General features: G+C 45.9%; 1 protein-coding gene across 1 annotated transcript; it reads left to right on the top strand.

Annotated features, from left to right (window-relative positions):
* Positions 1-3,165: 3,165 nt before the first annotated feature.
* On the top strand, positions 3,166-8,013 carry LOC124686781 (probable purine permease 11). Its single transcript, XM_047220679.1, has 2 exons — positions 3,166-3,288; positions 6,838-8,013. The coding sequence occupies exon 2, from the start codon at positions 6,942-6,944 to the stop codon at positions 7,971-7,973; it is 1,032 nt and encodes a 343-aa protein (XP_047076635.1). The 5' UTR covers positions 3,166-3,288; positions 6,838-6,941; the 3' UTR covers positions 7,974-8,013.
* Positions 8,014-13,317: the final 5,304 nt, after the last annotated feature.

Genomic DNA, 13,317 nt, shown 5'->3' with positions numbered 1-13,317 from the left:
TCATTATGATACTTCCTTTTGCCTCTTTGGAGGAATTAATCGACCTTCGGGTCAAATATACCTTTTCGAAAGTTGTTGAGATTGTTGAGCTGGGCTGGTTAGCCATTGTTGTTCCTCTACTCTCTCTTCTACTATGGGTGAAAATTACCATCTAAACATGGCGCGGGCGACAGCTGAATCAAATGTTGAAGGAGTGATTCGCTGCCCTAGCTTCAGAAGCTGGAGGGGGCAATTCGTCGTTCGTGCCGCTTAAGGGTCCTAATAAGTCTTGGATTTGAAGATTGTGGCAACCGTATAACCATATGCTATATGGGCAATGGCCTGGTTAAGTTAGTTAGTAAGCCTTAGGTGTTCATGTCTCCGTACCGCAGATGAGGTGGTTGTCTAAGGGAGAACCTTCGACACATATGGGGGGGCGGTTACTGGACATACTATCAGTACCGTGCGCCAGAGCGGGCATGTCACATCTTTGGGGGATGTAGCTAAAAGACCTTATCATAATCCCTCTGTCGGTACACCAATTGGTATGTATTGAATCGGCGACGGCCGGTGGGCAACAAGACGGGTTGTATCGTGTGGGCAAAGTGTACAACCTCCGCAGAGCTAAAACTATTCGAATAGTCGTGTCCATGCATGGTCATGGACGACACATGAATCTTTCTTGAGATACATGAACCTGTTTTGCATTTCCCTCTTTATCTCTCTCATTTCTCCTTTCCCTGGAATTTGAATCCTATGAGATAAGTGAGCTGTCAAGGACAATCACATTGATGAGAAATATTACACTCATTATAAAATATGCTTTCGTCTAAAATGCCTTTATCAAACATATTACAAATAAAATTGGCTTTTACGCAAAAGAACCATACAACATTCCGTTGAAGCCTCACTTAGATATGTTAGGCCTTGCATCAAGGGGTGTGTTGAGTACTCTATGTACTCATGGCAATATTTTTGTTGATATCTAGAGTACTACAAAGACAAAGAAGACTTCGATAACTACGACGACATTGAAAAGTGGGGCCTCGTGGACTACATCAACTGCATGTGGCTGAGATGGAGTCACTTCGCGTTTTAGTTATCCGCTATGCTTTCTGTTTGTAATGAATGTCACACTATATGGCTATTTAAACTTTGTAATAAAAAAATTGTACGTCTGTAATGATATACATTTCGCTGCATCGTCAACATTGATCTTGGGATTGACAAGTAGCACATGAGGGTCGGAAAGTTAAGTTCCGGTTCTCAAACCGCCGAACTGGTCGGTATGGACCAACCGCCGCACACCCAGGCCAGGATGTTGGATCGGGCCAGGTTTTTTCCTTTCCCATTTTTCTTTGCATTATTCTCTGTTATTTTTCAAAGAAACAAGGATAATTTTCGAATTTGAACAACTTTTGAATCTATACAATTTTTGAATTTAAGTATTTTCAAATTTGAACAGACTTTGAATTTCAACAATTTTTGAATTTAAACTTTTTTAATTTGAACATTTTTTTATATGGACATTTTAAAATTTGATATTTTTCCAAAATCTGATTTTTTTTTTAAATGAAAATCATATTTGAAAATTTTCCTAACTTGAGCATATTTTTCAATAATTACTTTTTAAAAATTTGAACAATTATAAATCTACACATTTTCAGAAATATGAATATTTTTAAAATATACACATTTCAAATTTTTAACATATAAATATTTAAAAAAATGAAAATCATATTTGAAAATTTTCCTAACTTGAACATATTTTTCAATAATTACTTTTTAAAAATTTGACCAATTATAAATCTACACATTTTCAGAAATATGAATATTTTTAAAATATACACATTTTCAATTTTTAACATATAAATATTAAAAAAAATCTTAAAAGGAAAAAACATAAACATAAAAAATAAACATAATTTCTTTTAAAAAACGACCAACATCTAACTGGGCCGGGCCCTACCGCGCATGAGGTGTGTGGTCCGCGGCACGACTTGGTCAATGTATGAAAATGGCCAGACCCATAGACTAACTAAGCTCAAAACAAAAAAAAAACATAGACTAACTTTGCATGGACTTATTCTAGATGACCTCCACCGAGAAAGGTGGCCCAGAAATTCTGGTCGAACCCAAAACTCTCGATTTGCACCCATGTTTAATCCATCAACCGATGGAAACACACTTGCTAAAAAAAAGAGTCCAACCCCTTTTTTGCTAAAATTTGGCCGATATATTAATAGTCATCAATAGAAAACCTAAAAAGTGATAAAAATTGCAAATAAGTAACCTAGCGATGACTACAAACACTTGTGCGAGTCGAAATAGTGCCATCATCATCGCTCCTTCATCACCGAAGCGGGGCAAAGCTAGTCGTAGTAGAACTTATTGTAGTAAATAGATAGTAAGTCGTTATGCTAATGTCCCAAAGAACCAGTGCACCAGAGCAGGAACCACCGTCAATGATAGCAACCATAGATCGAAAGAGACTCAACCGAAACCGCACCAACTGACCGGATCTTGAGAAATCCGCCGTGCACACGACTCCATACCCCAAAGAACGGAAAACTTCCCAGTGGTGAGGGGTCGTTGTCAGACACGCCCCCAAAGCCCTAAGGCCACCGAAGACGGTACGGACCACCGGCATCGCCGGTGAGGGGTAGGGAACCTAGGTAGGTGTAGAACAACCTCAACAATTTCATGTCCTCTTACGTACCCATTCTGATGGAAAAAAATATATGCATCGTCTCTATTGCAGGCTGCTACATAAGATCTTTACTTAAATCCAATAATCTGCAAAAACCATATGACTATGCAAAGCGGGAAAGCATCCCTCACAAATCAATGCAATATATTGAGTAATTTGACAGGCTACACAACACAATTTTAATGTGTATAGATAATACATCTTAAAGGTAAACTGGTTACAACTAAAACTACCACTTGGTGCAAGCATTGCACTACCACACGATGTAGTTTCCACGAGCCACAAAAGCAGCACATGTGGAGCTTGCACATGTGAGACCCATGATTCCATCAACATGGAAAGCGCGTGTCTTATAAGAGAATCAGATACGTAACTTCACTAGCAGTCTAGCATTAAACAATTTGGTGAAGAGGTCAACATATACTGCTGCCAAGGAACCGGGCGTCCATAACCCATTGCTCATTAGTCATTAGCAATGTGGGTGTGGAGAAGAGCAACAGAATACCTAGCAGAGAAATCTGCCTATTCGTACGAGTTGTTTCTGTCAGCACCCAGCAGCGATATATCGCGTGCTCAGGAAATTCAGCTCCAAACCAGAGGTAACCCGCATCCCCTTTGCGTGTTTGCATCTTCCGATGCGCTAGATATCTCTGAAAAGATGGTCTTGTTTCCTTGCTTGTGTTCGTACAGCTTGATTTCGCATTTGATGAATGGTTTGCGTCAGTCTTGGTTGTGCAAACTGTTTTGGTGTCTTGATGTTTACTTGCCAACATGGTTCTCCGGCCTTGTGATTTCCGTAAGAAGTAAGTCAGTTTGGGAACAATAAAGACCAGACCAGAAGCATCACTATGGATTAAATAATGGAGTATGATGCTCTCGAGTCTCGATGCGCCTGAGAGTTCAACTTGGCAATCCCGACCCGGTGACGTCTCTCTCGAAGCGCCTTTCCCCGTCCGGCAGCGTTGCTGCCTTGCTGGGCGGCGTGGCTAAGAGAGTGCAGCGCGCGCGGGTCCTCTGTAAGATCGAGTCTAGGTTTTGTCTTGGGCTTCATGGTGCTCCCGAGCAGCGGCCGAGAGATGCTGGTGCTCGCGGTGCTCCTCAGGTGGGAGCCAGAAGCGACGGACGGATCCGGTGTTGAATCCCGGGTAAATAAGCTCGCTCCTGCTCTGGGTTTGGTGGATCCCGTTCCCATCTCTCTCCTCTCTTCTAATCTCCATGCACGGTGAAGGAGCGGATCTGGAGCGGCGTCTCCGGTCCCACTGATCTGACTTCGTCCTCTTCCTGCCGTCGTCGCGGAGATGGGTGTGGAGGAAGTGAAGAGTATATTTCTCCTAGTAGTCAGTGGCGCCACCAGGGTCGCGAGGAGGGGCGGCCGCGCCCCCGATCCCCTAGCACAGAGCAGGCACCCCCTTTCCAGCGGCGGGCCGGCGGCGGCGCCATTGGCGAACTCAGTTCCTTTTTAAGGAAGCAGTACGCTGTTGACCCTTATTTGGGCCACAAGAAAAGCCCATCCTGTGCCTATGCGAGCAACCAGACCTAGCGGCACGGAAGCGGCAATTCCTATTTGACGCTCGCAGCTTGCCAACGCTCGCGTGAGAGGGGACTTGGGCCTCAACCTTTTTGCAAGTTGGAAACAGGCGCGGGAAGAAGATGTGCATGGAGCTCAACTTCCGACGTCGCTAGAGACGGGAATGCCACGACATTGTCGGCGGAGGCGTGGAAAGGACCTGGCCGGAGACGGGAACGACGTGGTTGGCATCGACGTCGCCAGAGGAGGCGAGAAAGGGTACTTAGGGTTTCATGTGATGGGGTCTTAGGGTCCGGATGCGAGGCTTGCCCGACATTCATTCTTAGGGCTTAGAGTGCATGGGTCGCCAGAGTTGGGGGAGGTGGGCGGGTTTTGAGGGAGGTCCGGGTGGTGACGAACCGGCGGTGGGCGGTGGATCGAGGAGGGCGGTGCGGCGAGGAACCACGGGAGCGGGGCCAGCCATGGGTGTCGGCAGCAGACGGTCCGGACAGCAGTGGAGGCTGGGGTTTGATAGTGCGTTGAAGGACTAGAGGGGAGAGGTCGGATGTGAGGAAGAAGAAGAGTTGTTGGGGAAGGAAGAGTTGATGGGCCGAGGCCATCTTGTCTTCCTGCGGGCGTCGGTAGCGTAACAAGCACTAAAAGCGCTGAATAGGAGCACCCCGGATCCCCCATAGAAGCACGCAAGTAGCGGCTCGACTCTACAATGCATAGCTCGTCGCGTCGTGCTCCTCTTCAGCTAATGCGTGGCCTGCGGGTTAGCTCTTCTTCCGATGCGCGTCGACTTAAGTAGTCGGCCCCGCGCAACTCACTCCGACTCCGAGCCTCAACTCCGGGTCTACCTTCTCCAACTTGGAGTGCTAAACGGAGCAGCGCCACCGCCCTACCGCCAGCTATGGAGGAGTAGTAGGAGGAGGAGGAGGCAGATTGGTTAGCAGTTCATGCTAAAGAAGCATAAATATCTTCTTTTGGTTTCATCAAGAAAATTGCAAGCCTGCCTGCCTGGCTTCACGGGCGAGAATTAGCAGCAGGAACAGCTGGTTAATTCTTCATTTTAATTTCAGTATTCGATTTCTATTTCAATGTCCATTATATAGTGTACAGCACGAACCAAATTTGAGGGCAGTTAACAGCCAGCAAAGATCGACATAAGAAGGCAATTTAACATCCGGTAAAAATAAACAACCGGCAAAGGTTGAGGAGGGCAGTTCATCGGCCGGCAAGAATACATATGTTCCGGCTCTCAACAGCCGGCAATTATGTAATTATGCGGAGGCAGGTTAACTGCCAGCACAATTCCATCCCGGCAGTTTGATCTGCCGGCACACCTAGCAGCAAGGTACTTAAATTTTTGGCGCGGGATCCAGACATAACTCGCGCGAGCGAAAATATTCCAGTCTTTAGCGCGTGTGTCGCGGGTCTAGTATCGCTGTGGCCCCAAGTTCCCAACCCTAGATCGACCAAATTCCCCAGCTGACCCATCTCCCTCAACGTTGGCGCCGCCTCACCGTAGCTCCCGCACCGTGCCGCCGTACTACACGTCCCAGCAGATAATGAGCTCCTACATTTGGTCCATGGTGTAGTGGTAGGAGAACATTCTGTCGATTCCAATTTTGATGTTGCAGCACAATCCACAAGCAACTGTTTATGAAGTATTTGATCTAGTATCAAACTTCAGAAATAGTCTAGGTGGGCCACACAACATTTACAATAATCCAAGAAATTTATTGTGAAGATTTAAGGAACTCAAAAGTAGTTTCTAAATTAACTTTATGTTTTTCATGTAGTTTGCAGTTGTTATTCATGAAATATAAAATGAAATTTTGTGGAATTTATTTCGTTGAATAGACGTACTTTTTTGTCTATTTTTTTTAGGGGCTCTTTGTCTATTTTTTGAAGTACTTACTATAACTTTGGCCTGGCTCATCTTAATTCTTGGCTCAGTCACCGATGATAGTTGAATTGAATTCAGCAGTAGCAAAGCTGAAAGCTAAATGCATGGATCGGCATGGTTGATTCATTTCTGTTATAAGTGAGTCCTAGCCTAAAATATGAAGGCTTGTGTTTCTATAGACCCTCAAATATTAAAACAGTGTAACCTTGTGAGCTGTTGATTCTCTTTTCATGTGTAACCATGTTGAACCAAATCTCAAGAAATAAGAGTAATAACAACAGTTGTGATATCAACTCCGCCCATTTCGCACGAGAGGTCGAATTCTAGTCGTATTTTGCTTCTGTTATCCTGAGTTGCTATGTGTGTTGTGTTTTCCTTTGAGAAGAATTTCAGATGGCATCAGCTCCCTTCTCTCTTTAGCTGCTAGTGGCTTGTCGCTTTGAGACCTTGTAGGCTCTGTTTACCTTTGCATATATATAAACGCTTTGGTTTCGTTTTTTATGAAAATTGAGACAGGAGCGTTACCTGTTAGACTAAAGAAATTAAAAGGTGAAACAGAAGATCTTCACAAAGGCAGTCTCACAGTGCTGTTTTGCGCTTGGTTAAACAAATGAGCATGTTTATTTGGCAGTAATCCTAGACTTACTGTTTTTGGGTTAAACAAAAGGTGAACTTTACTGATGCACTTGGTAAGTTACGGACTTACGGTACATTTTCTGTCCACTAAAGGCACCCCGGAGCAGGATTATGGACATGCCGAGAACGGCGTGGGATCAAAGGCTGCTGATCGTCCACGGTCGGCGGGAGCGGGACGCAGCATCCGGTGGTGGCTGATGGTGATGGTGGACATGCTCATGGTGCTCGGCGGGCAGACCACAGCCACCCTGCTCGGCCGCCTCTACTACAACTCCGGTGGCAACAGCAAGTGGATGTCCACGCTCACCCAGTCCGGCGGCTGGCCCCTGCTCGAAATCGTCCTCCTCCTCACGCCGCCGGACTCCGCCGACGCCGGGCCCCAGCCGCCGGCGTCCAAGATGGTGCCCATCTACGTGGGCATCGGGATCCTCATCGGCTTCGACAACCTCATGTACTCGTACGCGCTGCAGTACCTGCCGGTGTCCACCTTCGCGCTGGTGGCGGTGTCGCAGCTTGGCTTCAACTCTATCACATCGCGTCTCATCAACAAGCAGCGGTTCACGGCGCTCATCGCCAACTCCGTGGTGGTGCTCACCTTCTCGGCCACCCTGATCGGCGTCGGCTCCTCCTCCGACGGCACCTCCAGCAACCTCCCGCGCGGCAAGTACGCTTTGGGGTTCATCCTCACGCTAACCGCATCCGCCACCTTGGCGCTTATCATGTCCCTCTACGAGGTCACCTTCGAGAAGGTGATCGGGACCAGGACGATCCTGTGGGTGCTGCGGGTGCAGCTCTTCACGAACCTTGTGGCGTCGACAGTGACGTTGTGCGGGCTGTTCGCGTCCGGGGAGTGGAGGACGATCCCGGGGGAGATGGCGGCGTTCAAGGGCGGGAGGACGAGGTACATGGCGACGCTGGTTGGCACGGCGGTGTCGTGGCAGGCCCTGGCGCTCGGGTATCTGCGGCTGATCGCCGGAGTGTCGTCGCTGTTCGCCAACGTGACGGGCGCGGTGGCGCTGCCGCTGGTGCCGGTGTTCGCGGTCGTATTGTTCGGCGACAAGATGACGGGGATCAAGGCCCTCGCCATGCTCATGGCCGTCTGGGGGTTCCTCTCGTACGTGTATCAGCATTACCTCGATGGCCGGCGCGCGGCCGTGGGGAAGGAGGGAGCAGCAGAATGTTGCGTGTGCGCGGCGCGCGCGGCTGGCGATGCCGTTTTGCACGCTTGAGACGATTGTTGGCACTCATTTTTTTTTGTTCTAAAGTCAGATAGTACCTGTTTGTTTGGCGCAACACACAAGATGTCATTGTTCTCCCGCTCCATCCAATTACACATGAAGTTCTGGGTTTTTTTCAGAAAGGGGATAGACCATACCTCTGATCAATTGATGCACACAAAAATTGATTCTATCACGAGTGATTTCATCACGGTTTTGTTAATTGTTGAACTACCTTAATTCTCAGTCGACTCGTAATTCATCATAGCTATGAGCTGCAACATTCCACAGAGAAAACACACCTAGTGATGGTTTGCGAGGGCGATGTCAGGGCCCCCAAACCTAGCGCAGCCAAGACACCCACCCCCTCCCTCGTGTTTTCCCTTGTCTCCGTTGTCGCCGGTGTTGGTGATGGGCCCGACAACAAAAGTGCCTGGGTGGGTGGATCACAGCGACGACATCATCGAAGGCTTCCGAGCGCGGTGGCTGGGACACACCCCCGATCCGGCGGCGGCAACAACCCGTGCGAGGTTTGATTTGCGGGGGAAGGCGACGGATTGCGGTGATGGACACTTGGTTAGATTCGCCGTTGATGACTCTGCGCGGTTTGGGATCGATGTGGAGGTAATCTGTGTGTCTCAGTAGTGATCCATCTGGTTGCGAGTTAGGGAGGTGTTGCTGCCGGTGAAAACCAAAATTCGTCTTAGGTCATGGAGGACGGTGGTGGCGAGTATGTGCCGTTACCTTGGTGAAGGCATCGGTGTTGCAATTATTATCTCCACACTCAGGCTGCTCCAGGGGAAACCCCTACATCTACGTCTCCCGGAACGAACGATGGTGATACGTGGTGTTGTTCTCCCTCTTAGGGGCATTTTTACTGCAGGTGATGGTTGGAGGTGTCCTTAAATGCTGGAGCGGCGTGGTACTCTTTCACGTAGGTGTGAGGTTCGGGCACACGGCCCTGTTCATGCCCCCCCACCCCATCATTTCGCTAGAGGTGTCATGAAGTTGCTTTCACATTGATCGATGTATTATCTTGTAAGGCTTGGTTGAATAATATAATATAAAAAAATGTGCATGATTTTGATGCAAATAATGGGGGTTTCAACCTCCTCTTCGAAAGAAAACATGAGTTGTCATTGAGATTTTCTCACTTGCATATGGATTGCAACTGGCATGTTACTATTTGCACATGGGCTGCAGCTGAGAAGAGAGATATGTATCATTGGATTGTTTTGTGATTCGTGCAAGTCATTAGTTATAGATAGGTTGCAACTTAGAAAATTGCATTAAACCTTATGATGCTTCCGTGACTTACTGAGATTTTTTTCAACTAAGAATTGGTCACTCGATCCCTTTTATTTAAAATATTGAATGTCCATACTGGTGCCGGGGCTATGGGTGTGCCTTGGCTGCAAATGGCTAAAGAGAAGACCACAGAGAAGGACGAGAAGCAAGGATTGGATTTGTCATATGTCATTTGAGGCCTTTAGAAGGTCCATGGTGGTGCACCTGGTATGCGAGGGAGTGGGGCTAAGCAAGAGCAACGAGAGAGGATCATAGAATAAAGAGTGCGGAAAGAAAATGCAATAAGGCACCACAAATTCAAAAAAAAAACATCGATATAGGCTTCTACAAATTCATCCACAGTGGAGTTATCCGGATTTTGACGATTTAGATTCCATGAATTTTGGCATGTGTTTTACTCCTTAATACTGTACTAGAAAGGTAGAGCTTTTGTCGATTGCTCAGAATTGTGCTCCTCCCTATCTCTTGGAAAAAATAGAGACCCTTTTCTAGAAAAAAAGGTTTTGCCAAGCCCATATTTATTTTCTTTATAGGAGTGATATAGATTTAATTCACACAACAACAAAATATATGCAATTAACACAATGGCAAAATATGTGCACTATAAACAACCCCAGGGACGCGTGTTTTTTCGTTTCATTGGCCTCCTAATGTCAACTTCCTTAATTTTTCAACTGTAGAATCACATCTAAATCATTGCTAGGTGATTCATATATCTATTTATAATTTTAGTACATTTTAAGTTATTTATATGACGTTTATTGATATAGGTTAGCGAAATTTTCGTAAAAAGATACTCCCTCCATTTTTTTTACAGGGCGTATCTCACGTGGCCCTTGGCCCAAGGTGCTCGACGATAGGCAGGAAACAATCAGGCGCTGGAGCTGCGATTATGATGTTCACACTTGCATGCACTCATGTTCACACTTGCATGTGGAAGCCCATGCGGAGCAAATAATTCCATTTGATTGTGAAAAAAGCTGGTTTTGAAGAGGCGCCCTGTAAAAAAAAATGGAGGGAGTACTCGCAAACTTCTGCTGATAAATTGTTAAAATATTACATCAATCAATGTAAGAACAAATCGATAATTACTCGTCGTTTTTTTTTTTAGAACACGACGAAGAATTCGAAGTGGCTAACACTTGGACTGGGGCCCGTATGCTTGGGGCAACCCTTCGTGTGGTAATGCTAATGCGTGGTGATTCATGTGTGTACAAAGCCCGCACCACTTCAAGGTCCATATATGCTGGCCTGCTGCTCAGTCCGTTTTGCTCAAGACCCATATACTTATACATCGCAGATTAGCGTGCGGTAATAGGACCCGCAAACTAATGGGGCTACATAGGCCGTGGCCCATTAGCATCATACGGCAATGGTTCAGTCTGGTTTTTTGGAAGTTCCTGCGTGGTTTTTTCTGTTTCTTCGATTCTGTCGGGTTTTCTTTTTCTGTTTTTAAACATTTTCGAATTCGAAATTTTTCCTTTCTATTTTTAATTTTTAATTTTTTGAAATAAGAGTACAAATTTATTGAGCAAAAAATTAGTGAACTAAATTTTATTTCTGAACAAAAAAATTGTGAAAAAAATTTGAGAAAAACAAATTTTACCAATTTTTTCTGAGCAAAATAATTAGGGAAAAATATTTTTTGAGCAAAAAAAATTTTGAACAAATTTTTATTTTCTGAACAAAATTATTTTTTGAACAAAAAAATGACATTTTTTAAATTAATTTTAGTTTGAACATTTTCCAAATCTGATTGTTTTTTGCTTAAAAAACCGAAAGTTTTCAAAATTTTAAGTTTTTAGAAATAAAAAAGGGAGAAATCTAAGGAAAGCATTACTTGGGCGAGCCCACCAGGGAGCAGGCGCAGCGGAGTTGTGCATGCAACCATTAATCCCGCGCGGACTGAAGCGGCGCTCCCTATAGTGACTAACTAAGAGCATCTCCAGTCGGGTCTCTCTCCGGCGCAAATGATTGGGGCACGTTTAGGACCACGCCGGACAAAAAGAGACTAAAAATCTGTACAAAAAAGAGACCCTTTCCAGTTACGTCCCTCAAATAGCATCCGGATGCATGCATTTTAATAGAAGGGACTATCCCATGTGGGAAAAGTAGGTGAGAGAAAGTGTGGAAAAAGAGAATGACATGTGGGGAGTATGGGTTGCACGCATACATCCAAACGCTATTTTTGTGTCCGGCGTCCCCGGTAGAGACTCTATACATAGAGTCTCTACCGGGGACGCCGGACATAAAATGAGGCGCTATTTAGCTTTGGGGGACGTGACTGGAACATGTTTTTCTCCATTTCTTGTACGTCGTCCCTCAAACGTCATTTGGTGGACGCAACTAGAGATGCTATAAGTTCGGAAAAACAAACCATGGACTAACTTCTTCGTGGACTTATTCTAGATGACCTCAACCGAGCATTGTGGCCCAGAAATTCTCGTCGAACCGAAACTCCCAGTTTGCACCCATGTTTAATCCAACAACAACCACACTTGCTCAACCAAAGAAGATCTTCTTAGAGGGAAGTCGGCTCCCAACAGCTCGACACGTGGCATCACCACCGCATCAGTTTCGCGCGTGTACGCCTTCCCGCACCAATGTTTCGCGTCGCGCCGGCCGGTAAGTACTTAAGCTAGCTTCGCCCCCGGCCGGGAAGTACCTACCCGTTCCCGCACCAATCGATCAACAAGTGCGTCGCCCGTAAAAACATGCACACGAGTATAGTTATGCAAACACACGAGTACAGTTGAACACACGAGCAAGTATAAGTACAGTCACGTACATGAGCAGGTACAGTCGCGCACACGAGTAGGTACAGTCGTGCACACGAGCAAATACATGTACAGAAGTACAGTCGCACACACTAGCAGGTACAGTCGCACACACGAGCAGGTACAATCACGCACAACACACGAGTACAGTTGAACACACGAGCGAGTACAAGTACAGTCATGCACACGAGCAGGTACAAACGCGCATACGAGCAGGTACAATCATGAACACGAGCAAGTACATGTATACAAGTACAGTGGCGCACACGAGCAGGTACATTCGCGCGTAAGTACAGGTACAGTCCCGCACACGGGCGAGTACAGTTTGCGAGTAAAGGGAAAAAACACTAAAAATAGAAGTACTTATCACTTAAAACACGAGTACAGTTAGGTACACATTACAGGTACCATCATAATATTATTGGAAGTACGAAAAAAAGTATCTCTAAACTTATCAACATGGGATCTAGTTTTGAAGATCTCGACGCGAAGATCTTTAAAGTGAAAACGGTTCGCAATTTGGACTTACGGTTCTCAAGATATTTCATTTTGAAAAAACGAATCTAGAAGAAAAAGGGAAAAACTAACACAACCTAGTCTTCTCTCTCCTCCCCCATCCCCACCTTGCTTCCCCTTGCAACATGTGGCGAGCAGGGAGACCACTTCCCAGGGATTTTCTGGCACCACATCGCGCCACTTGTCGCGTGCGAAGCGAGTTTTCTTCCCTTCGCGAAGGTCGGCCTTTTTTTATAGTTTTCGACGAAAGAATCCAACTTCTTTTTTCGCGAAAATTTGGCCAGCATATTAATAATCATCAATCATAGTATAAATGTTTTTAAAAATAATAAAAAATTATAAATAGGTATTTGGATCACCTAGCAACGCCTACAAACACTAGCGTGAGCTGAAGGCGCGGTGTCATCATTCATCCATCACCGAAGCCGAGCAAAACTTGTTGTAGTAAAGTTTTTTTGTAGTAGACACACGAAAAGTCGTCGTGCTAACCTCCTTAAGGACCAGATGCAACAGAGCAGCAACCATTGCCTAGGATGACACCGTAGATCGAAAGAGACTAACCCGAAACCACACCAACCGACCTGATCTCGAGAAATCCATCGATGCTAGTCGCGCCACCGACCGGGTATATGACGGGGGGGAACCTTATTCTAACTTCAAGATGTAGCCACCGCTTCACCTTCTCGAAGAAGTCATCGGAAAAAAGCCTAGACAAAGAACGGAAAACCTCACGACGAGCGGCAGTGGTCAGCCAT

Source organism: Lolium rigidum, chromosome 2 (assembly GCF_022539505.1).
Source record: "Lolium rigidum isolate FL_2022 chromosome 2, APGP_CSIRO_Lrig_0.1, whole genome shotgun sequence".
NCBI lineage: Eukaryota > Viridiplantae > Streptophyta > Magnoliopsida > Poales > Poaceae > Lolium > Lolium rigidum.
The sequence above is the reverse complement of the archived record's forward strand: the minus strand, read 5'-3'. Positions and strand labels throughout refer to the sequence as shown.

Coding starts and splice junctions, on each gene's coding strand:
- LOC124686781 (XM_047220679.1), top strand. CDS start 6,942: ATGGTGATGGTGGACATGCTCATGGTGCTCGGCGGGCAGACCACAGCC.